Genomic DNA, 25,283 nt, shown 5'->3' on the forward strand with positions numbered 1-25,283 from the left:
TTTGTTTACAAAAAAAAAACAACAATAATATATATATATATATTATATTATATTATATTACAAATAAATAAGTAAATAAGTGATATACAAATTAAAAATTAAATTGAAAAAAAGGAAAATGCATCTCAATAAATGTTTAATAAAAAATTGATAGGGATTTCGTATTAGGTAAGTTTGGATTGGTTTTAATTAAAAACGATCCTATTGAATATTAATATCACTACTTTATTATTATAATTATTTTAATTATATTATTTTCGTTATTGTTATATATATTATTGCTATTATTATTATTATTGTTGTTATGAATTCTGAATTGGTTCAGGTGATGAATTTGATAAACTATTGCTGCTATTATTATTGATATTGTTGTTTTTGTTATCATCGATTATTATGTTTGTTGTTGAAAAAATGATTGTTTGTTTGGTTGAATCTACTTGATTGATGAATCCATCGCTACAACCGAGTCTGTGCGATGCTGAATGTGATTGAATCGAGAGTCTTTTAGAAGTGGGCAACTTTGGTGTCCAAAATCCACTGAAATTAGGCATTGAATGAACTGCTGTTTGTCTTGGTGCTGTTGCTGGAGAGTTCAAAGGTGAACTGTTATTACTATCACCATTGCTACTTATGTTATCTTTGGATGTTAATGTATTGGAAGTTGACGTTATTATTATTGTGGAAGATGATGATGAAGAAGATAAATTTGAAGATGAAGATGTCGGTGTGTTTGAAGCAGAGTTACTACTTAATGTTGTTGTTGTGGAATTCGATGTTGTTGTTGTTGTCGTTGTCGTTATATTGGCAGTGGTTGTATAAATGGTATGATAATTGTTGTTGTTGTTGTTGCTGTTATTATCATTGGAGAGATCGAATGAGAGTATCATTTGTTTCATTTCGTCGACTGATACCATTCTACTCTCACGATAGTTTACAGGAGATGAACCTTTACTGAGAGTACCAACACCTGAAGAATTTGTCATAATGATAGTTGGGGTCGTTGAAAAGGTTGGTGTAGATGTAGAAGATGATGAATTACCGCTACCGTTTGATATAGTTGTTGTTGTTGTTGGTGGTGATGTCAAATTTGATGTAGAGGTAGTAGCTGCAGAGTCACCCATTGAAGATGTCGACACTTTCAAAGGATTAATACCAACACTATTACCACTTGTATTTATATTGCTATTATTATCTTTGTTGTTGTTGTTATTGATGTTATTGTTACTAATATTCAGATCGGCAAGTGAAGATGTTGTTGTAGATATTGATGATGATGAAATGGACATGGAAGAAGTTGAATTTGATATTGATGGTGATGTTAATTCATCATTTAAATTACTACTATTGTTGTTATTGTTATTACTACTATTATTGTTATCATTGATACTTGAAGAGGTGGATGAAGTGAGTGAAGATGATGAGTTTAACGATTCTACTTCATCTTCTTCATTCTCTCTACTGATATTTAAAGTATTATTACACGATTGCTGTTGTTGCTCTGATAGAGTTTGAGAAAGTAACTTCTCATCTTCTTTCATTTTTCTCAATTGTTGATATTTCACTGACATAATATTCCAAATCTGCAATGAATGGTCTGGTAATACAGTACAATTATTCTGAAATATACATTCAATATAGAAATTCTCGTCAAACCTATATATAATATGATGTAAAATTAATTGTTAGTATCATCTATTTAGAATTGAAATGGATAGTTAATACATACTTTTTTTGATCTTTCTTGAAATGATCTAAATCTTTCTTTCCAAAAACAATTCTATTGTTCTCATTCAGCTTGATGAACGATATGTTAAAGATCAAATGGAACAACTGTTTCTTCATGGACGACTTCTTTCCAGACGCTCCTTTATAAACTCTTATTAATACATCTTTAATGAATTTCTTTCCTATTACTACATTTAATTTATATTGATTTTGTGATTCATCTATTGCAGTTACTCTGTTTGATAATATTGTTAGTTTAGTTTAGTTTAGTTTAGTTTAGATAAAAAATAGATTGTTAAAAATTCAAGACATACTGTAATGATGCAGGAGATGATGCAAACGAGAGATTAGCTTCTTTTTCATGTTCGAATATCTCGATGGACATGGAGTAAGCTTGTTCTTTGGTGAGCGGTGCCATCTCGATCGATACCAAATTCAGTGAGAATACATCGATCATAAAGTTACCGCTGACTATCTCTTTGAAGTAGTTGATGTAACGCTGTTGCGATGGCTGTGTTACACCCTTCTTCTTGTGTGAACGCTGCTCTGCAAAGTGGCGTAACGACTGATCCATCGTCTCAAAGTAGCAGCTGTAGTAGAGGTAGCAGCAGATTATGGTACCGGTTCGACCTTTGCCACCTTTGCAGTGCACCACCGCAATGTTCTCGGGGTTCGCCTTCAACCAGTTGTCCAGTGAATTGACAATCTCAAAGAGCAGATTGAGCGAGGGTGCATGATGATCGGGAAAAGGGAAATCGAGAATCTGATTGTTGAATTTCGAGTAGTCGTAGCCACGCTCACACAGATTCCATATCATGAATTTACCGTTGTGTTTCTTATTCAGTAGTGTACAAACATCATTAATTGAATTTCTCCATGCAGACTCAATTCCAGATCCTAAATTAAAAATAATATTAATACTACTACTACTTTTTGAAATATTATTTATTTTACGATAATTTTATTTATATATGTACCTGGAAAACTCATAGCAAGTAGATTAGGTGTAATATATGATAGATCCAAATCTAAATTATCAACTTTCAACCGTTTTCTATCGGCCGATACCAATGTTCTAACTTTTGAGATAAGTGCATGACTCATTTTATTGCTCTGGGATTTATTGATTGGATTGCTTGAAAAATTTAATGGCTAGCTAAAGCCAATAATTTTTAGATTTAAACTTTACAAATACAAATAGATATATACTATTATTGATACTAATACTGATGATTTGAGTGAATATTCTATCTTAACTTCAATTATTGTTTTGTTTAAAATTAATTTTCAGTACTTCGCTTACTCTCCCTCTCTGTCTCTGTCTCTCTCAGTTGTTATTATTTATTATCTTATTTTTAATTAGTTAGTTAGTTAGTTAGTTAAAATAAATATTAAACTTTTTTAAACCTAATTATATATGTATTTTAAATAAAATTATATGTTAATTATTTGTTTTGATTATTATCGGGGGGTAGTAGACTATTAATATTGGTATTGGTATTGGTATTTGGATAGTTGAATTCAAATTTGAAAGTAAGAAGATAGTATTTGAGGTTATTTGTAGAGTAGAAGTAAATAAAATTTCAAAAAATAATTTGAAATTACTGATATAAGGGTATTTGTTGTTGTTGTTGTTTTGGTTGGATACCGGTTGGTTTGTAGTAATTGTTGTGTTATTTTTATTTATCCTACCAAAGATGGTAGCAATGGAGTGTTGTATAGAATGGATAATTACCAAAATGGTTGGGTGAAATCGATGATGTGGAAAAGGAGATGAACTGTGGATTCGATAATACAAAAAAATAATAGTAGTAGTAGTTGCTACTACAACAACAACAATATCAATTATTTTAAAACTTGTTGAACAATATCAATTAATTAGAGTTTTATTTTTGTTATTGGTGTTGTTGATTTGCAAGATTATATTATTTCTTTCTTCTATTTTAATTTGACATGTTTATGTTCGTTTTGAGAGTCAGTTACATTCTGACTACTTTTTTTGTTATTGTTGTTATTATTGTTATTGTCTTTATCTTTTTATTTATCTATTGTTTTGTGTTGTGTGTGTATTTTGTGTGTTTTGTGGTTATTGTTTTATTTGGTTTTATGTTGAATGGTTATCTGTCAATTTTATTTGATATTGCAAAGAAATGAGAAAGATAATAAAAATATTTAAATAACATTTTATTATTTAAATGGTTTGGGTTGTTTGTTCTGTTTTAAAGCAAAGTGAACAAAGAATAACCACCTACAAACAGAATAGAATTCCAATAAACCGATAAATAATAAAGTTATTTGTTATATGTACTGACTGATGTTGTTAACAATGTCATGGTAATTATATTTATATATTGATCCTGCTTGCTATATGTGTGTGTGTTTTAATTGAAGTCACATGTATTTATGATTTAGTTGATTGATTTGATTTGATTGATTGATTGATGATTTAGTGAATTAATGAAGTAAATCTCTATGAAAATGTTTAGGTGAAATGAGATTAACGATATGTTTACATCTTTTATAAATATTACTATTCTTATTTAATTTGTGTGTTGATTGAAACACAACAAAAGCAAGATAAAAATAATAATTAAAAACAACTCGCTTTGCTCTTCTTCATTATTATTGTATAGTTTGTAATTCTACTTTACTCTTAACTGTGGTGCCTGTTTTATATATCTTTCGATATTGTATTGTTTTCGTAAAAGTTACTGATTGATCGAATATGTCTATGTTATATTATTACACAAATCAATATTATTATTGTTTGTTATTTAAATCAAAATAAATATTTTAATCTTTGCGGAAATTAGTAACAACATTTTTTTTTTTTTAGTAACTTTTTTGAATCTGGCAAATTTTTTTGGGTGATTAAATTTTGAAAAAGGATTTTGTGTGTGAATGACATCATCGTCTAAAAGTGATTTTCAAAACGATTTTGTTTGATATATTTTTATTTTATAAAGAGTTATAAATCAATCTCTTCTTAAAGAAGAGCGATTTAGCTTTGATCAATCGTCAGCAGAGTTTGACACTCTTGTCAAGCACTAGGGAACAACAATCTAAACGTTTTCTATATCACCTAGAATCTCTGTGTAATGTTCATATCATTCCTACTTTGGGTAAAAATCATCTTTTAATATTTTTATTATTATATATGGCATGGTACCGTAATCATTTATATTTACCACACTACCTCAGTAATAGCTAAATACAGAACTATGCTATTAGTTATAAAAATCTAATTGATTACCTATTCCAAGGAACCTCAACTAGACATCGCGATGAGTTTCGAGTTAAGTTAACAAAGTAAGTTCACTGGTTTGTGCTTCTAAGAGCGACCAAATTATAGCCGAGACAAACAACCAATATCATATTGGTAATCCGCGATGGTTCAGATACCGGGTATGACAGAAATATAACATGGGATAAGGTGTTAAAGGAAATAGAAAAGCATTATACTGAAAAGGTATGCATATGACAGGAGTGTACCATGCCAGACAGGAGAGACAGAGACCCTACGTTAATATGGACTGACATGATGAGGTTATTGAACTCTAGACTCAAGATTTCTACTCCCAACAGACTGGTTACGGTATTGCATTATTCTATCTTGTATTTAGGATAGCTGTGGCTGATATCATATGACTAGCGATGACATGTATAATGATAACTGTAAAGCAAACTCAAATCGAAGGCTCCTTGGACAGTGAACAATATTCATAGATTTTAGGTGATAGACCAATCTCCTCTTGACATCAAAATACTAAATCAATTTAATAAACCAATAATATTATTAGTTTCAGAAATAAAAAAATATTAATTTTCCATAACAGTTGTCAACAACTCTTTCAAAAAATTGTTTTTATTTTATTTTTATTGAAACACATAGGTAAATCTATAAAGCAATACCTATCTATTATCTTATAGCTTTATTAAAAATAATTTGAAATTATAATATATTTTTTGTAACATTTTTTTAATGTCATTAAATGTAAAAAGAACTTCACACAAAGTTTAACTACTTCCCCAAAAATTATCATCGTTTTTGATTTATCTGTTGATTGGTGTGTGAATATTATTATAAGACCAAACAATATTGAAATTTAAAAAATGCCTCCATTCCAATGTTGGATTCATTTTAATAGTGACAAGGATGAACTGACCTTTCGGGATATAACCAACTACAACCGTTTGATACCATTGATCAGAGAATCTAAACAACTGGGTCTTGGCGACGGTCCGATCTATTTGTACGCAAACAAGGAGCTCACTGAATTCCTAGATCCCGAACATCCTGTAAATACTACAACCAATCATATCTATCTAAGACAAGTTCGTAAGTTGCAACAGATCTTTACTTTACTTTTAGCAATTTACTTTTAATTTCTATAGCTATTATTAATAAAAACAAAAACAAGCTGCTTCATCTTCTAGTAATCAACAAAATAACATAATAAATTTGAAGAGTAATACTACTGGTCGTAGTGAATATAACGTAACTAAGATTATTCATCTTCCTGCTACGATTATGGTACCAACACATCCTGAACCATTGAAGCTATATGAAAATGCCCTCAATCTATATGATGATGGATATTGGACTTGCGATATCTGCAACTCAGATAACTTATCACCAGATGAAACATTCTACCATTCCCAAAACGAATTTGATATATGTTTAAGATGCTATCTACAACTTTCTAAATAAAATAACTAACTAACGAACTTACAAACTACCTAACAAACTATTTTGTTCAATTTATAAATATATACTATACTTTTTTTTTGTTTTATTTCGAGGTTGTTGTTGTTGTATTTTCTTTTTTAATATTTTCAGTTTTCTTCTTCGGCTGTAGTTGATTCCTCTTGAGTTAGATAAGGATTGTCGATCTCTTCGCAACCCTCCATCGGACAAACCATCATAACACTACTTCCTCTACATACAACCAAACCTAAATATCTCTTTTCACCTGTTAAACTCAGTGGATCTTGTGGATCTAGATATATATATATAAACATTCAATTTGATTAGTCAACTCTATTATAAATACTACTATTATTACTATTATCTTAACAAAACTCTTACCTCTAATAAACTCTTCACAATTATCTAATGTTATATTTACTAATGGATCATATCCTTTTAAAATACCTTGAACTATAGTAATAAACAAAATGATAAAGTCAGAACAATAATAGATATGATAATCAATATCAAAAGTATATATGTATATAAAGTAAATATCAATATGATCTAAAACCACTTTTGATATCTTCAAAGTGTTGTGTTGTTGTTATATATATTAAGATACAAACCTTCACGACCACCAGTGAATTTTACAGTTAAACCTTTTCCTAAAAACTTTTGTAAATCTAATATAGATTCTTTCTTTGTAGGTGGTGTTGATGCCATTTATATATATATATATCTATTTATTTATAAATTAATTAAATGAAAAATCGATTTATTTTTTTTTTCAATGAAGCTAAAAAATGATCATCATTTTGGCATGAGCAAAAGACAAAATTTTAATCAAAAATTATTATTATTTAAATCATAATTTATTCATTTATAACTTACTATTTATGTTACAAATTTTGATTAAATAAAAATAAAATAAACGATTTGTCTGAATAAAGTTAAATTTAATTTTAATAAATAAATATTTTTTATTTAGAAGTTTCAAATACAACTGACCAGTATAATTACAATATCATTTTTTCCAACTTACCAACCATAACAATACAAAGATGACCTGGAGCTGTTGACTTTTTGACTCAGAGATGGTTGATTGTTCCAAAGCTGACTCTACACTGGATATAGTCGACTCTTTGGTTCAAGTAGAGTTCTTGTACGACCTATAGTTCGTATTCTCTCTTAACTCAATATTAGCTAAAAACAACCTCTATTATTGTCTTTTTTTTTGTTACACTTTATCGCATTCCTCTACTTCATGGGAATTCATTATTTTTGGTTTTGATGTCATGCTTAATGTTAATTGCTTCCTTCTTCAGACCATCTAATCAAAACGCACTTTATTATACATCGGATAGGAGAATTGGTATCTAAATAAAACAGATTAAGTTAAAGAGAATTCTACTTGCCATTTGTTTGTCACTTTTTGGTCAAATAAATACGATCTTCTTGTAGACTTTCCGTTTGATAGAACTTTATCTTAATAGATAACTTCCAAAATCAGGAATTGCATTAACTGATTCTTATAAAACAAGACTCAGTAAGATTTATAAGAATTCCTTGTTTTTTAAAAAAATTAATTTAAGATAAATAAAAAATTCTAAATGATGATTAAATATATTTGAAGAGTAAGGTAATAACCGAGATCGATAGTTAGATCTAAATCATGAAAACCCAAATCGAGAAGTTCCAACCAAAAACATAATGGTCTTTTAAACTAGTTTGAATTTCTTAGAAAACTGTTTTAATATTTATCTCAATTATCACAGTTTTAACATTTTTAAATTCAACTTTCTTAACTCAAAAAACTAAGTTAAATATATATTTTTACAATATATTTAATAACGAATTGGATTTTATTATTAAAAAAAAAAAAATTTAATTAAAGATTATTAGAAAAAAAAAAATATTTGTTTATTTATTTGTCGATTAATCCTAAAATGGTATTTTTTTATACATTGAAATTGTCGTTATTACTTTAGGAAAAGTAGTTGGTTATTTTAACACATATGGATGGCCTTGCAGACATGTCCGGCATCGGTGTTCTTCTTCAACTCGTTAACCAAGTGTGCAGTAGCCTTGTGGACGATCTTCTTGCAGACCTTGACGGCTGGCTTGATTCCGAAATACTTGCATTCGTGTTCCAAGGCAGATTGGATCTCATCGATACGCTTGTTCAACTTGACTAAGTGTTCAGCCTTCCTATATAAATTATAATAATAAATAATAAATAATGGTTAGTAATAGGAAATTAAAGTACTTAGTTAAACATCTAATTGGTTAATATTTACTTAACCAAAAAGTGACATGCTTTGCACTTGTACTTCTTGACGATATTGTGACCTGGGATGTGGTGCTTCTTCTCGAGGTTGTCAGAGAGGTCCAAAGCTTCAAGGAGTTCTTGCTCGAATTCGAACAAATCGAAATCCTCATCGTCGAAATCTTCATCATCGAAATCCTCATCGTCGAACTCGTCTTGGATGTCCATGACTTCACCGACGTGGTTCTTGCAGATATGGAGTTGCTTGCAGACAACGGCTGGCTTCTCGTGGTTGATCAAACGGGTGATGATATCGGAACCGTGGACGTCAATGAGAGAGACACAGTGACCAGACCACTTGTGTGGCAAGTGATGGCAAGCCTTTTCCATTTGATGGATGATTTGGTTTTGAGTGTGGTTTCTCAAGATCAAACTCTCAGCGTGCTATAATTTATAAAAATATATTAGAAACTAAAAAATGAATAATTTTCTAAATAGTTTAACATACCTTGACAACGTATTGACATAAATCACACTTTTAATAAATAATTTAATTTAAAATTTGAATTTGTTAATATTGATAATTATATTTAAGAAATTAAAATAATAAATATTTGGTTACTTACCTTGAGGACATTGTTGGCTTGAGCAGAGCTGGCAAAGACAGCCAAAATAACAACGAAAGCAATTAAGAATTTCATTATTATCAAAGAAAGATATTAGATTATTATTTGTTGTTACTTATTAATTATTGATGATTGATTGATTTATTTTCTAATTATTATAAAAGAAAAGATAAGAAATGATTTGATGAATGAAATACAGTGAGAGAATGCTGGTATTTATAGATAGTAGCAAGTAACTGAAATATTTCAAAAGAATTTTAAATGGTAACTCCTGGTTTTAATTTATCTATTTAAAATTTATTAAAAAAAGATTCATATGATGTTTAATTTTATCAATCTTGCTCGAAAACCTTCCTGGATGGTTAGAGGGTGTGTGGTCTCAATGAAAATAAACAGTCTATTTCTAATCATGGATATGGCCTGTTTAAAAATGTGGATTTTAAGACCACCACTCATCAGATATTTCTTTTTCAATTTACACTGTTTAAAAAATATGAGAAAACCAAAAAAACCTGGTATCGAAAAAAAACAAACAAAATCTGATTCTACATTTTTTTCACTATTATTTTGGTAAATTTGAAGGTTTTGAAGGTTTTTTGATCTTGAACGAAAAACAAAATATTCAAAAAAATTAATTTTTATTGTTTTTTCATCCAGTGTTAAAACTAAAAGAAACTTTCATGAATGATTATAATTGATATTAATAATGAATGATTTTAGATATTTTTTATTTAGCAATTTCTTTTTTAAAAAAAATTAATTTATTATAATATTTAACAAGATCTATTTCATTATCATTAACTTTAAATGATTGATTGTTGAATTAAATTTATACAATTATTATTATTATTTTTTAAAGTTATAATAATAACATGAAGAACAAAAAATGAACAAAGAATTGAAAAAGTTTGGTGACGAATCAAAAGAATTCTCACAAAAAAATAAAAAATTGTCAACTAACCCCCCTTTTTTCATATTATTATATGAATCACACGTTGTTGTTTTTTTAATATATTTTTTTACATTATTTATTACATTGAATAAAGTTTGTTGTTTTAATTTTACTATTTTTTTATTTTAAAGTGTTAAGCAAATATTCAAATTTTATAAGATTACATTAAGTTCAACATTAAGATTAGTTCAGTTAATAATACTTGAGAAAGTGTAGTAATATTAGAATTTGTATAAAAATACAAAAACAAGAAAAAAGATAAGATGATAGCAGATAATCAAAATGTATCAGTAGATATCAATTCGTTGCAACAGCAACAACAACAGCAACAGAGTGAACAGCAACAACAACAACAACAACAACCACAGACACAAAGCAAACCAACCTATAGACCATCTGACCCACCAAGATCGATCATTATGTTTGATGGTGTCTGCAATGTCTGCGATGGTTTCGTTCAGTTTGTATACCCAAGAGACACCAAGAAGCGATTCTCATACCAGGCACTGCAAACCGCCAAAGGTATCGAGATCCTCAATTACTACGGTATACCTGCCGATCTCTCAACCATTGTCCTCATCGAAGAGGAAACCGGTAAACACTATACCAAATCAACAGCTGTACTAAGAATTCTTTATTATCTTCAAGTAAGTACAGAAAATATTCTGATAATAACAAAAACAATTATCTAATACCAATTGGTTTGTTTATAAAGAATCCATATCCTTTAATGTATTCATTTTATTATATGCCAACATTCTTGCGTGATTTTTGCTACGGTCAGTTTGCAAAGTACAGATATCTTGTTATGGGTAAGAAGGATACATGTATGATTCACCCAGGTTTGAAAGATCGTTTCGTCGATTGGAGAAGTCCAATCCTTGAAGAACTCGAACCAGATGAAACCAAAGAAATGTAAAAAAAAACAACAACATCTTTATCAAACAATCATACAGTCAGTCAGTAAAATCAGTGATCGTTCTTATTATTATTTAAACAACAACAAACACTATATAACAAATATATATATCTTTTGAAATAGTAATATTTTAATATAAAGATACATATAATATAGTAATTGTTAAATTTAATTTATTCCCAACCATCCAACTTCAAACAAACACCCACCTTTTTACAATTATAAAGCGCTTTGTGCTCATCACTATCATTTCATTATTATGTAAATAACATTACAACACAACAACTAGTCTAAAATAATATCTATAATATTAAATTTTATCAATTTTAATAAATTTTACATTAAAAATGGTTGATTTGATTTGGTTGTAATAACGGTGGTAATCATGGATACCATCAAAAATTAATCATGATTAAATTTTATTCTGTACCTGGGTTGTCGTTGTTAATTGGTGTTTTTTGATTCAGAATGGTAATAATGATACCATACAATTGTGAATGTATCGGGTTCCAATTGCAACAATGATCATCGGAGCTATTTGGTATTCAGAGTTGGTGGTGCTGTTGTTGAATGAAAAAAAAATGGTTTGTTTTTTTTTTTTTGACCTTCAAACCCATCCAATTAGGAGGTATTTTCTATTTTTCTTTTTTAAATTGAATTGAAACCCATATCAATATGTCGGGGCTTTTTTTTTGGTTTTTTCAAAGCCGGCTAAAATTCTAGATATTTTAATTTAATTAAAACACAAATGTGATTTGCTATCACCCTCTCATAAACAGTCAGTTTTTAATACATTATTTATTTCTATTTTGTTGTTTTTTGATATTTTAATTAATTTATAAATCAGGAACTATAAACTGTTTTTTTTTCAGTCCCTTTTTTTGATTAATTATTACATATTTATATAGATAAAAAATATAATAATGAAATTATATATTGCTTGTTTTCTATTATTTATTTCATTGGTTAGTGCTCTAAATAATGGAGTCGCTCTAACACCACCAATGGGTTGGAACACCTGGAATCACTTTGGTTGTGAGACTTCACAGATCAATGCTACTTTGATCATTGAGACCGCTATGGCTATGGTAACCAGTGGTATGGCCGCCGTCGGTTACGAATATGTCAACCTCGACGATTGTTGGCTCGCCAAGGAGCGTGACGCCCAAGGTCGTCTCCAAGCAGATCCAATCCGTTTCCCCGATGGTATTGCACCTTTGGCTGCCTACGTTCACTCACTCGGCTTGAAGATGGGTATCTACGGAGACGTCGGAAATCAAACATGCGCTGGATTCCCAGGCTCAGAAAACTATTTGGCACTGGACGCCAAGACCTACGCCTCGTGGGGAATCGACTATGTAAAGATGGACGGATGCAATTTCCCAGTCGACGAAATGAAGGAGATCTACACTGACTTGTCGCAATACCTCAATGCCACAGGACGTCCAATGGTCTACAGTTGCAGTTGGCCAGCCTACGCCCAAGGTGAATATGTCAACTTCACCTATGTCGGTGAGATCTGCAATCTCTGGAGAGAATTCGACGATATCAACGATAATTTCGACACCTGGACTGCCATCCTCGATCAGATGATGTCTACCGGTCGTGCTCCATTCGCAGGTCCAGGAAACTGGAATGATCCAGATATGTTGGAAATCGGAAACGGTGGACAAACCACTACCGAATACACCTCTTTCTTCTCACTCTGGTCGATTATCGCCGCTCCATTGATTGCTGGAAACGATCTCCGTTTCATGTCACAAGACACCATCGATATTCTAACAAACTCTGAGGTTATCCAAGTCGATCAAGATCCATTGGGTATCCAAGGTACCAGAATTTTCCAACAAAACGGTAACGAAATCTGGTCGAGACAATTGGTCGGTGGAAACACTGCCGTCGTTCTCTTCAACAGAGGATCATCTACCTCGACCATCACTTTGACCTCACAACTTCTCAACATTCCATCGACCACCAAATTATTGACAAGAGATCTCTGGCAACATAAATCCGCCGGTATCTTCCAAGGTTCAATGAGTTTCAGTGTACCATCACATGGATGTGTTATGTTGAAGCTTTCTCCACAATAAATAAAATAAATAAATATAAAAAAAACATAAATTAAATTATTTTACAATTTTATTTTTTTATCTCCATTCTAATTGATTTGCTTTATTAGGATTCAGATTGTTTTGATTTGATAAAATCTTGTAAAACTCTAATTGTTTCTTTGGAAGTTGGATATATTTCAGTTAGTTCTTTTTCATAATCTACAAGTTCCTCAGTTGGAGTCGGAATATTTATTAACATCCATTCCAACATTTTCGATAAATCATCATAGAAAAATCGATCTATGTAATTTCTGAGTGGAAAAGAGCTATAATCATATTCTGTACGATTCTTAAATAACCATTCAACAATACGGAGGTGTCCTTTTGTTATTGAATCTATATACGCTTGCTTTGTACACCCTTCAGTCCTGTTTTCATGCAGCCAAATCAGCATATTCAGTTTATTGTTGGCAGCAGCTTCATCCATTGTTCTTGCAGTGAATTGCTTACTAATTTCCTTGTTCTCACTGAGGTACTCGATCATGTCAATATGTCCTGTAGACATAATTTGTTTAACTATATCATCAGTAAATCGAAGGGTTGTGTTTTCTAAAATCCAAGCAAGTATTTTCTTGTTGTTGAGTCTGGCAGCTACATTTGCCAAGCTATCGGAACAAGAAAAGTTCCTCTCGTAGAACCACTTGAATTGCTCAACGTCATCATTAACTACACAATAATACATTGCTTCTTGACATCCTTCAGTTCTATTATTATAGAGCCACTCGACTATTTCAGAGTGTGAATGATACGCCGCCATATCCATAGCAACAGTAGAACATCCTTCTGTTCGATTATGGTGTAACCACTGTACCAATGGAAGATTACCAATTTCTGCTGCTGAATCCATAGCTTTTTCCGAACAACCGGTCGTTGTATTTTCATGTAACCACTGTACCATTCGAATGTTTCCATTCCTACTTGCAGAATCAATGAGATTCTCTGGACAATCCACTACCGGTAGTTGCAAAAACAATTTCAATATTTCAAATTGATCGTAATCCACTGCCAAGACTATGATATTTGCCAGGGAATGTTCATCCATTATTGCTAGATGTTTATCTATCAGGTATTGAACAACCTCCGGCTTCCCACTTCTAACAGCACCAGTAAACAATCTTCTTTTGTGCAATGGGTAATCGTGTGATCGATTCTCCATCAACCATTCAATCATATCGAAACGACCTATAAATGCAGCGTTCTCAAAGACATTGACACCAAGTTTCTTTGAAGGTAGCACTCTACTGGTAAACAGCTTCAACAGCTCGATGTCACCAGACAATGGAGCATTCACCATTGCCTTATAGCAATTGAATTGAAAGGTAGCGGTAGAAAACCTCGCCAATAAATAGTGAACCAGGTCCGATCTGCCATAGTAAGAGGAGAGAGCGAGCAACTCATTCAATTCCGACTCAATCAACTGCAACTCCTCTTTGTCGACTTGATAGTGCACCAATAGATATTCGAATAACTCCAGATTACCACCACGTATCGCACCTTTCATTACATTGGCACTGTATTGTTTTGATTGTTGGTGTTGGGTTTGAGTTTGGGTGGTGGTGGAAGTAATATTATTATTCTCCTCATTCATAAAATACTCCTTTAGCAATTGCAAATAGTTGTTACCAGCTAAAGCATGTGGAGTCAAAACCAGTTCGTACCAATCATAACATCTACTGCCAGCATGATGCTCCTTGTTTATCTGTTTTACATAGTTGGAAATCAATCTAAGTAATACTTGATTATTAAATATCTTTGAAAATATAATTTTATCCATTTATCCACACAACATAATAAATTAAACAAAAAATAGGAAAAACATTTTTTTTTTGTTTTTTTTTTTTTGTTTACCCAATTAAAAATTCTGCTTATTTTCTAGAAATAGATTTGGTGATAAATAAACAAATAAATGGATAATTATCTATTTTTATTCGAATTAAATTGAGCATGTTCAAATCTTCCCCAATAAAAAAATTGTGGTGACATCATTCTTCACCAAAAATATCAAAATAGAAATTATCAAAACACAATGATTACGATTTTATTATAAAAACATGTGAAGTTGATTGGCACACACACGGAAAATAACACATTTAATATAATTTTTAATTTGATATCAAAATCTATTGTATTCTTCTCTTTCTTTCTATGTTTAGTTTATTTGTATTTTTATTTAATTAGCTAAATAAATTTATATAAATAGGATAGATAGATAGATAGATAGACAGATGATCAATGTTTGTCATAGAAATTCAGATAGATAGAAAGAAGTAAAATAGTAGTAGAGTAATGAATAGATTAACAAACCTAGCTAATAGTCATTCATTGCTGAATGTTGCTACAAGGAAATCCGGTAGTAATGGAAATAGATTAAAAAACATATTATTAGATAATAATAATAATAATAATAAGAATCTTCATAACAACAATAATCATTTCAAATCATCATCTTCTTCAACTTTGATAAACTATCAAAGATCACTTCATATAAATAACAATAACAATAGTAATAATATCAATCTCAATATAAACAACAACAACAACAACAATAATTTCAATACAAACAGTAATAAACTATATAGTGTATCTCATTTAAATAGTCATACACCTATATCTAATAAGAATACTTTATATCATTTTATATATTATCATTATCGTTCAAATAGCAATAACGACAATAGTATTGCTACTAAAAGATATAGTAGTACTAGTAGTAGTGGTAACAATAGTAGTAGTAACAGTAATAATAATAATAATGAAAATAAACAATTAAATGAGAATAATAAACAAGAAAATCAAGACAAACCAAAAGATGAATCAATTTTGAATTTGAAAGGAAAACGATTGTTCTTCAAGAAAGACAAAGGAATATTCTTATTGTACAAGAACATATCAGAGAGAATCAGATTCGTGTTGACTAGACACAAACCATTGACATCGGATCATTTCTTTGCTATTTTCAGTTGGCTTCTTTTTGGTACTGGTTCTCTTATAATCTTGGGAACAACTACTCTCGTTTCACTGATACTCTGGATTGTAAATACATTTGAATTCTCAGGTATGTTTCACATCACGTGTTGTAATCATTATCTTGTTGTCGTGTTGAGATGTTATTATTAATCATGTTGATCTATCTATCTATCTATCTATTGTTATTAAAACAGAGTGGACAGCTAAACGCATTGGTAAATACCTTACAACCAACACTGGAATCAATATAACTTTTGAACATGCAAGAGGAGAGCTGAAGACAGGATACATTAGATTGGAGAATGTCACTGTTTCACGTAATCCTAGAGCCGACGAACACCTCTCATCGATCCAACTCTCGATCAAACAGATCGATATTAAACTATCGATACTCTGGCTACTCGAAGGCAAGGGAATCATCCAGGAGTGTCTGGTATCCGGTGTTCGTGGAATCATAGATCGTCGTAGTGAGGGTCTCTATTTAAATTACGCAGATATGATTTATCCAAGAAAGAAAAAGTATATGATATGATAACTAATTACAATATTAATAATAATATGTATATATTTATATATAACTAACTAATTACCAAAAATGAAATTGATATTTTAGGGCACTTGGAGATTTTGTATTTGATCGGTTGGAAGTAAAGGATTTATTGATAACATATCATATGCCAGATAAGACACATCGACCACTCTCTATATCGGTGTTCAGTATGGAGTCTGACAAGTTTAGAAAACAATGGATATTGTATGATCTTCTCTCCAGTAAGAACATCGTTGGAAAGTTCGATGGTTCACTCTTTACTTATACCATTCCACAACATCAGACTGCTGACACAAACGCATCGAAATTTGAACAAAGAGAAGTATGTCTACCACTACTTTTACTACGACTATTTTAAACATATTCTTACTAATAATCATTATGATGATAGTTGAAACTCGATGGTGTAAATATAGATATTCTATCAAGAAATGCAACGGGACCACTTGGATGGATAAAAGAAGGTACATTTGATATTCAACTCAATCTTTTATTACCCAAAGTAAAAGAAGGAGAGATATTAGAATCGGAGAGTCATACCGTTGACTATGGTATCATTCCAATTGATAAAGGTAATTCATTGATTGATAAAAAATAGATAGAAAGATCTATATATCTTGAAATGTGTTTATACTAATAACAAATAACTTTGAAATAATTAATAGATCCACTTAAAAACTTACATTTAACATTCAGTGTACAATTAAATCATTTGTTCTCTGTGGCACCGCTGTATACACCGGAGCTGAGTTACCTTTCGAATGCTCTGGCACATCCGATCGTTGCCTATATCAATTCTCACTCGAAACACATCCCACTGCAATTCAATTTTTCAATGAACCTGAGACAGTATAACGGTGCGTGGACACTCAGTCAAGCGTCGTTCTGGGAACTGCTGAGTGATAGCGTCGGTCGTGAATTGGCAAACAAAGTACAACAGACAAAGAATGTAACAACACTCAAAGAGATTGCCGGTCAACTGTTTAGCGAGGTTATGGACTGGCTCCTACCTTTTATCGAGAAGAACAAACAAGAGTATCAAAGATTAATAGAGGAACAACATGCTCTTCAACAAAAGTATTTATTAAATACATAATATCAAATAACAACAAATAACAACTACAACTGCCAACAATAATAATAATATTCTCAATTTTCTATATTTTTTTTATATCTATATATATTGATTCAATTTTATTTTCCTTATCTTCTCTTCTTCTTCCTTTTTTATCACAGTGAAAATGGTTTAGATGATAATAATAATGATCAAGATTATTTTAAACAGAATCATCATTGTGATTCTGTATCAGATTCTCAAAACAAAAAAGAAGAATGAATGTAAAATGTAATTGTACTGCTGTAGCTATAAATATAGGTATGATATAGGAATACATAAAGTGTTCTCAAATATTATGATTCGAGTATTTATTTGATTGCTTTATATTGTTATATATAAGTTCTGGATTTATAAAAGTAAAAAGTATATATATTTGCTTGCTAATATTACAGAGAGTTGATTTTGTTCATTGATATTCTATATATTTGTTTGATCAATGTTGTGAATAAGTAGTTGTTTAAGAGGAGGCAGTCTCGACTTCTGTTGCGGTTGGTTCTACCACTGAAGAGTTGACTGGAATTTGAACTGGCTCGACAGAGGTAACAGTTGGGGTACCCTTCTTCAAGTCATGTTGGTGTTGTGGCTTCAATTGACCGAAACCTTCAGAGTAATTACCCTTTGAGAAGAATAATTTCTGGATATAATAAAAATAAAGAATGAATAGAAAATAGATTAGCATTTATAGTTAAATATAGAGTACCATTTCAATAAGAAATTATTTACCTTGAAACATGGTTTGCAATATGTCTTTTGTTCCATTGATGCATAACTACCGAGTTTGAGTGCATTGTTGCAAGTGGTACATCTGAAACAGGCTTTATGGAAGATACGCTCATCAGCAGCCAATCTTTCAAGTGAGTAAACAGTCTTAGTACAGACAACACATTTCTCTGATGTTCCGAATTTGGTGGCCATTTTATATTTTATAAAGTATACAAAAATATATATAGAAAAAAAAAAAAGAAGAGAATTTAGATTTTATATAAGAAATATAAAAAAGTGAATTGTATAGTATACAGATAGAGTTACTACTACTGTTAATGTTATGAAAACTAAGATGATTGTTTTTATGGAACGAAACCAGAGTTGAAATTATTTTATATACTTATTATTTTCCTCACACCAGAGAGGCGCCTTATAAAAAAAATAGTAAAAAAAAATAAAAAATAAAAATAAAACCCAAAATAAGGGTAAATGTGAATCGGGTTGCAGATCTCTCTAACCTTATCACACATTTTCAACAACAGTATAACATTATTAATCAAATCAAATCACGAAATATCTTTTGATTCGATTTTCTTTGGGTTGAGTAAATCTCAGTAGAAAAATTTGAATCTATGATATGTGTTAACACTATGTTTGCATGTCCATAAATAGTGTGTGTGAGTAAATGCCGGCGATTTGCGACACCTTTTTTACACACTCAAAACATCCAAAAAAAAAAAAACAAAACCAAAATCTAACCAAATCATCAAAAAAATAAAATAAAATAGATCTAAATTTGTTTTGATTAACCACAAATTCGAATCAGTGGTAAGTAGTTGAGAAAGATGGTGGTCGATAATAGTGGATAGGGTGGTATTCTAGTTGATCAAACCACCCAAAACAAAACATCAAAAATAAGACAGATATCGAAAATAGATTTAGTTTTGTTGTTGGATTATTTTTGTGATTATATAGCTGTTATACTTATTTATATAATTTGTGCGAATAATATAATATTAATATTTGAATTTATTTAAAAACATTATGTTTAAACATAAATAGATAGATAAGATAACACACTTGAGAAATGCAACGGTTTTTTGTAATTATGTTTGAAGTTAATTAAGTTAATTAAGAGAGGAAGAGGGGTTGTTATTGTAGTTGTTTAATTTGTTATATTACTCTTATAAAAATGGTAAGTTTGTTTATTAATAAAATTGTTTGTTGGTTGGTTGGTTTATTTATTATTTGATTATTGTTGTTGGATTTGTGTTTGGTTTGGTCTGTTTGTTGCTGGTTTAACATTAACAAACTATATACATTGAAGATGGCAACTTGATGATGATAATAATAATCGATTTTATGTTGCAACAGTTACTGTTCTGTTTGTTGGTTGTGGAAGATTACAAAAATGTATGATTGATTGGGGTTTATGATGAAAGTGGTTGGTTATTGTTGATTTGTGGTTGATTAGAGATAGTAATTTTAAATATAGTGCCGACGAGACGACAACAATGAAAATAATTATGATGATGATGATTATTTGTATGAATTGTATTTGCTCTGTTCAACGAAATTAGTTAATCATTGTTGGTATCATTTAAACGTTTTCTCTTTTTCAATAGAGTCTCTTCTTTTCTGTTTTTGGATTGAGTGTATTTCTTGTCGGAACTGGTGATTCTGTCTCCTCTACCGTCCTTCCAACTGTCGTAGTCAGCCGACGATTGATATCCCATTGCAAATATGAAGTTCTCTTGAGTTGTGAGATCCGTTTGAATCTTGCTGACATCAGTATTTCTCAAGTGCATCGATTGCACCAATATGTGAAACAATCTCTGTTTGAATACCTTGAAAAGTACTTTGCTTAGTTCATAATCTCTAAAGCTATTATATAGTTTGTCGAATTGTATTGTTGTAGTGATATTATTAGACATCATTTGAATGAATGAATCATTCTAAAAGTTATATAACTTACAACATTGAAATCTTAATACCGAAAACATCATAGTATGGATATTTTCTCATGGAGATTACTTTTGGATCAGCGAGAATCTTATTTTGATAGTCATCCAAGAAGACTACTGGTGGTGAATTCGATATGATATTATTATTATTAAGTACTTTTGCCAACCAGAATGGGAGTTCGACTTCATCGCCTTGTTTCATCTATATTTTTTTTAAATATTTATTAATATTATTGTTTAAATTAGTAGTGATTTGAATGGCCTACATCTCTATTGGTTGAACTCTGATCCAAATGACCTAGATTATATGCATCTGTTTCAAATTTTGATACAATTCTCTAACGAGAGATTAAATTAATTAGATATTATTATCAAATTTAATAATTAATTATTTTATTGATACTTACTTCTTCTTCAGATAATATCCTATCAATATCAAAATATTCATTATACATTTTATTTTATTTATTTAAATAATAATAATAAAGATTTTAAAAATAATTCTAATAAAAAATTAATTGTTTAAAAATTAAAAACTAACTAAATCAAACAATTTAAATTGTGTGTGCTTATTTTGAAAGTGCGCCTTTTTTTAAAAATTCAAATCTGATTGATTGATTGTTTTCTCATTACTTTTTTAAAATTGTTTGATATTAGTATACTTTTTAACAATTTAATTTATTTATATTACTTTTGTAGCTTAGTTAATTATTGAAGATCTTTAAAGTTAGAAAAGAATGGCAACTTCACTTAGATCTATTAATAAACAACAGAATGTCGATGATTCAACTACAACAAGAAAGCATATACTACCGAATCTATATTGTACATTACCAACTCTAGAGATATTGAATATGTCACAACTAGAATCAATGTGTTTATCACGTTTATCACGTAAAGTGTCTAGAACTATGTTTGTTAAAACAAAACTAAAAAAATAATAAGATATGATATGATAAATAGCTAACTAATAAAACAAAAAAATATTAGTTTTAAAATCAATCTCATTAGCAAAGTTAGAATTATCAAAGGAGCAATGTAATCAACAGATTGGATTGTTATTGAAAGCGTTTTCAGATCGTGACGAAGAGTTATACCAGAGTAAAGACGAGACATCACATTATCTATTGAGACTGGCAATGGCGAATTCAAGCGATTTGGAATGGTTCATTCAACAAGAGATGCTATTGCTTCGTTACAGACTAGAGAATATTACAATCGAACAGTTTCAACAGTTTCTACAGAAAAATGCAGGATTTGGATGGTCAGTACTCAACGAAGAGGAATTCCAATTAAATGCAAGAGATTTATTTTATCTTTATGTAAGTTATTTATTGATAAAGTCTAGAGAGATAGAGTTTTGTTAATAACCAACCATTTGTTTGTTTTGTTGTTGTTGTTTTTGAAGGATTCGAAATTATATAAAAGAGCATTGGGGGTTGAAAAAGATACCGCTGATAATGAAGATCCAGTGTTGAGAATTGCCAAGGTGTCATGTGTGTATAGCGATTTCCTGAAGATGCCATTTCAAGAGGTATCACAGTTGATCGCCAGAAAGAAGGTGTTGCTGAAGCGAGGAGTTGCATACATAGCGAAACACGAATTTCACGATGTCATTATAGAGAGTTTCCGAAGCTATTTGATATTCGCAATGGACAGGATTCGCGAGGAGTACCAGCGTATCGCTGAGAGCTATCCACATTTGTCGAGTTTCTTTAGGAGTCTCCCGAAGCAGAGTGGCATCGCGGTCACTGCCAACCACGGAAAGATCACAGCGGCCGAGATTGCACCGATCTCCCGCCAGTCGTTCCCAATGTGCATGCGTGTGATGCACGACGGTCTCTTGAAGATGGGCAAGTTGAAATACGACGGTCGTCTGCAGTTTAGTACGTTCCTCAAGGCGATCGGTCTGAGCTACGAGGATGCCATCGGCTACTGGAAATCGTCGTTTGCCAAGCGTGTCTCTGGCGCCGAGTTTGACAAGGAGTATGCATACATGGTGCGTCACACCTACGGACTTGAAGGTAAGGGTATTTCCTACTCGCCATCGTCATGCGCCAAGATCATCTCGAAGGTTCCCAAGAACTCCGAGGAGATACACGGATGTCCCTATGTGTGGTCACAGGAGAAACTCGAGCAACGTCTTCGTGACTATGGTGTCGATGATATCACCATCAATGAAATTATAAATGCAACCCAAATCTCACCAAATGTAAGTAGTCATAACCTTTATCTTCATTATTCAAAAGCTAACTCACTATTCAATATTTTAAATATTATATTTTTTTAGTTGGCATGTGGAAAACATTTTGACTATTTACATAAAGATAATACATTCAACATTAAAGTCAATCATCCAAATCAGTTTTACGATTCCTCTAGAGAATATTATAAGAAACTAAAAGATTTAGAAGATGCAAAGAATGCTGCTGCTGAGAAACTACAACAATAATGATAATAGTCACTTAATATTGTTGAGCAAAACTATTTATTCAGTAATCATAAATTTGATTTATTTAATAAATTAGTTGGATTCCGATTACATTAAATCTTATTCAAATAAAGATTGTTCCCTTTTTATTTGTAATATTAACAACAAAAAATTGATACGTTCTATCTTAGGAACATGTAAAGAAGATTGACAGACGTCTGTTCAGTGTTGAAATGAAAATTAATATTGATTATATATACACAAAATTTAATTATTTTTTGAAAGTTAAAAAGGTTTTGTTCCAAAGGAACATTGTAGGTAATACAATAATTCTTTAACATCTCAACGAGTTCTTCCAATTCTGTTTATTATTAATAAGATAATGGAAACCAAGATTTTTTAGTAGTGTTCTTCAACATTTTTACACCAAAAGTGTCTTTTGTCGTTCGTTTTTCTAAAGCTATCACACATTTTCAAGTCATGGCGAAAATATTTTTTTCTTTTTTTGGAAAATTTTAGATCTAAAATTAATTTAAAATTTTAGATTGAAATTAAATTAATCGATACTATTATTTTTTTATTAGATAGTTTGTTTGTTTGTTTCTATATTTAAATTTAAAATGAATAGTTCAAAAAATAAAGTATTGCAAAAAGATATTAATTTGATGTCTTTAGTTGAATTAGAGAAACTATTACAAAGCAAGAATAGTTTATATAGTTCTGTGGGTGCGAATCTACCTGATAAAGGTGAAAAGATATTAAATAATATAAAGGAAATCAATCAACTTATTACAAAGATTAAAAGTGGCAATACATCGAGTGTAGTAATAGAGGAATCAAACAAAACAACAACAACAAATAGTACTATTGAAAAAGAAAAAGAAATAGAGATAAATAATAATGCAGAGATTTACGGTAAACCAAACAGTATGAACGATGACGATAGACTAATATTCCAAATGAAAACGTTGTCAATGAAGTCAAAGAGTAAAGATTCAATGATGAAAACCAACAAATCACCACCCGCACCAAACAAACCGATCAGACAAGCTAAAGAATTGACACTAGAAGAATCTATTAAACTATATGATGAAACTCAAACAATGAAATCAATGGTATATAAATATATAATATCTCCATTCATTATCTCTCAAGTTTTAATTATTAATACAATGATGTTTCCGAGTATAGAAATTTGATGAGATGGAAGCGAGTGTACCTACTAGTACAACTTTAATCAACAAGGAACACTACCCTGAATATTCACTCGATGAAACAAACAGCAGTACAAGTGACCAATGCGATCATGACAATGATCTGCATGATATTTACGACACCTCCTATGATTACAAACTTCATGATGAATTTGGTCAATTTGTAGATGACGAAGAGACCGCCGTTCCAATGGAAAAATATATGTAAATAAAATAAAATAATATTAACAAAAAAAAAAAAAAAAAAAAAAAAAAAAGAAAAACAAAAGTAGTATATTTTTAGAATTATTATTATACAATAAAGTGAATGATAGAGTTTTGGGATTTTATTCAAAAGTTTCGATTAATTTAGAAATAATTAAACAAAACTTTTTAAAATGTTAAATTACAAATCTATAGAATAAGATTGTTTTGTTTTTTTAGTTTTCATAGTTGTAGCTTGAAACTTGGGAGATACATGGGCAGACTTGGGTTGGAGTCTTGAGGAGACCAGAACCACCACCAGAACCACCACCAGAGGATCCACCACTTCCAGATGAACCACCGCTGCTACCTGAGGAACCGCTGCTACCTGATGAACCGCTACCAGATGAACCACCAATGGAGATGGAAACTGGACCGTGGAAACCTCCGTGGATACCACCGTGGTGACCACCGTGACGACCAACCTTGTTCTCATCGACACACTCGGTGACCTTCAATGAGCATTGGCAGGTGTTGCTGACCTCATCACAGGCTGGACGAGTTTGGGCACCAACTAAAGTACATCTGTCGAAACAGCTTTGTTTATCGTAGGCATTGATATGCTTGATGGTACCATCGTGGAATTGACATTCGCACTTACCAGACTCCTTGATAGCAGAGACTGTGGACAAAGCAACCAAAAGAAGAATTGCACTGAAAAAGATAACTTTCATTTTTAAATAAATAATATTTACGTATATATATATTTCTGATTGAAAAAATATTTACTGGTGTGACACTGGTTTTCTAGCTATTCATTTGATATTACACTGGTATTTATGTTGAAATCCACGGTTACA

General features: G+C 30.7%; 12 protein-coding genes across 12 annotated transcripts; 5 read left to right on the top strand and 7 right to left on the bottom strand.

Moving 5' to 3' along the window:
- Positions 1 to 302: 302 nt before the first annotated feature.
- cnrN (phosphatase tensin type domain-containing protein) lies at positions 303 to 2,829 on the bottom strand (the record flags this gene model as incomplete). Its single annotated transcript, XM_020575961.1, has 6 exons — positions 303 to 1,653; positions 1,727 to 1,761; positions 1,888 to 1,960; positions 2,040 to 2,302; positions 2,582 to 2,622; positions 2,703 to 2,829. The coding sequence occupies 6 exons, from the start codon at positions 2,827 to 2,829 to the stop codon at positions 303 to 305; spliced, it is 1,890 nt and encodes a 629-aa protein (XP_020433950.1).
- A 3,009-nt stretch (positions 2,830 to 5,838) lies between these two features.
- Positions 5,839 to 6,436, top strand: PPL_05066 (uncharacterized protein; the record flags this gene model as incomplete). Its single annotated transcript, XM_020575962.1, has 2 exons — positions 5,839 to 6,064; positions 6,147 to 6,436. 2 exons carry the CDS (start codon positions 5,839 to 5,841, stop codon positions 6,434 to 6,436), a joined length of 516 nt encoding a protein of 171 aa, XP_020433951.1.
- A 125-nt stretch (positions 6,437 to 6,561) lies between these two features.
- On the bottom strand, positions 6,562 to 7,141 carry lsm7 (U6 snRNA-associated Sm-like protein LSm7; the record flags this gene model as incomplete). The annotated part of the gene is made up of 3 exons (XM_020575963.1): positions 6,562 to 6,725; positions 6,815 to 6,886; positions 7,045 to 7,141. The coding sequence occupies 3 exons, from the start codon at positions 7,139 to 7,141 to the stop codon at positions 6,562 to 6,564; spliced, it is 333 nt and encodes a 110-aa protein (XP_020433952.1).
- Positions 7,142 to 8,024: 883 nt separating this feature from the next.
- PPL_05068 (uncharacterized protein) lies at positions 8,025 to 9,385 on the bottom strand (the record flags this gene model as incomplete). The annotated part of the gene is made up of 5 exons (XM_020575964.1): positions 8,025 to 8,133; positions 8,555 to 8,626; positions 8,716 to 9,128; positions 9,193 to 9,219; positions 9,311 to 9,385. 5 exons carry the CDS (start codon positions 9,383 to 9,385, stop codon positions 8,025 to 8,027), a joined length of 696 nt encoding a protein of 231 aa, XP_020433953.1.
- A 334-nt stretch (positions 9,386 to 9,719) lies between these two features.
- On the top strand, positions 9,720 to 13,271 carry PPL_05069 (putative alpha-N-acetylgalactosaminidase; the record flags this gene model as incomplete). Its single annotated transcript, XM_020575965.1, has 5 exons — positions 9,720 to 9,880; positions 10,394 to 10,472; positions 10,514 to 10,909; positions 10,978 to 11,177; positions 12,152 to 13,271. The coding sequence occupies 5 exons, from the start codon at positions 9,720 to 9,722 to the stop codon at positions 13,269 to 13,271; spliced, it is 1,956 nt and encodes a 651-aa protein (XP_020433954.1).
- An 85-nt stretch (positions 13,272 to 13,356) lies between these two features.
- Positions 13,357 to 15,066, bottom strand: PPL_05070 (uncharacterized protein; the record flags this gene model as incomplete). Its single annotated transcript, XM_020575966.1, has 1 exon — positions 13,357 to 15,066. The coding sequence occupies one exon, from the start codon at positions 15,064 to 15,066 to the stop codon at positions 13,357 to 13,359; it is 1,710 nt and encodes a 569-aa protein (XP_020433955.1).
- Positions 15,067 to 15,578: 512 nt separating this feature from the next.
- PPL_05071 (uncharacterized protein) lies at positions 15,579 to 18,145 on the top strand (the record flags this gene model as incomplete). Its single annotated transcript, XM_020575967.1, has 6 exons — positions 15,579 to 16,347; positions 16,454 to 16,778; positions 16,873 to 17,131; positions 17,201 to 17,381; positions 17,475 to 17,886; positions 18,046 to 18,145. The coding sequence occupies 6 exons, from the start codon at positions 15,579 to 15,581 to the stop codon at positions 18,143 to 18,145; spliced, it is 2,046 nt and encodes a 681-aa protein (XP_020433956.1).
- A 238-nt stretch (positions 18,146 to 18,383) lies between these two features.
- Positions 18,384 to 18,841, bottom strand: PPL_05072 (LIM-type zinc finger-containing protein; the record flags this gene model as incomplete). Its single annotated transcript, XM_020575968.1, has 2 exons — positions 18,384 to 18,560; positions 18,650 to 18,841. The coding sequence occupies 2 exons, from the start codon at positions 18,839 to 18,841 to the stop codon at positions 18,384 to 18,386; spliced, it is 369 nt and encodes a 122-aa protein (XP_020433957.1).
- A 1,370-nt stretch (positions 18,842 to 20,211) lies between these two features.
- On the bottom strand, positions 20,212 to 21,050 carry gins3 (GINS complex subunit 3; the record flags this gene model as incomplete). Its single annotated transcript, XM_020575969.1, has 3 exons — positions 20,212 to 20,515; positions 20,607 to 20,797; positions 21,003 to 21,050. The coding sequence occupies 3 exons, from the start codon at positions 21,048 to 21,050 to the stop codon at positions 20,212 to 20,214; spliced, it is 543 nt and encodes a 180-aa protein (XP_020433958.1).
- A 282-nt stretch (positions 21,051 to 21,332) lies between these two features.
- On the top strand, positions 21,333 to 23,047 carry polA3 (DNA primase large subunit; the record flags this gene model as incomplete). Its single annotated transcript, XM_020575970.1, has 4 exons — positions 21,333 to 21,489; positions 21,586 to 21,917; positions 22,004 to 22,807; positions 22,886 to 23,047. The coding sequence occupies 4 exons, from the start codon at positions 21,333 to 21,335 to the stop codon at positions 23,045 to 23,047; spliced, it is 1,455 nt and encodes a 484-aa protein (XP_020433959.1).
- Positions 23,048 to 23,646: 599 nt separating this feature from the next.
- On the top strand, positions 23,647 to 24,602 carry PPL_05075 (uncharacterized protein; the record flags this gene model as incomplete). Its single annotated transcript, XM_020575971.1, has 3 exons — positions 23,647 to 24,141; positions 24,272 to 24,444; positions 24,593 to 24,602. The coding sequence occupies 3 exons, from the start codon at positions 23,647 to 23,649 to the stop codon at positions 24,600 to 24,602; spliced, it is 678 nt and encodes a 225-aa protein (XP_020433960.1).
- A 57-nt stretch (positions 24,603 to 24,659) lies between these two features.
- On the bottom strand, positions 24,660 to 25,157 carry PPL_05076 (uncharacterized protein; the record flags this gene model as incomplete). The annotated part of the gene is made up of 1 exon (XM_020575972.1): positions 24,660 to 25,157. One exon carries the CDS (start codon positions 25,155 to 25,157, stop codon positions 24,660 to 24,662), a length of 498 nt encoding a protein of 165 aa, XP_020433961.1.
- Positions 25,158 to 25,283: the final 126 nt, after the last annotated feature.

Source organism: Heterostelium album, assembly GCF_000004825.1.
Source record: "Heterostelium album PN500 unplaced genomic scaffold PPL_scaffold5, whole genome shotgun sequence".
NCBI classification, from domain to species: Eukaryota; Evosea; class Eumycetozoa; order Acytosteliales; family Acytosteliaceae; genus Heterostelium; species Heterostelium album.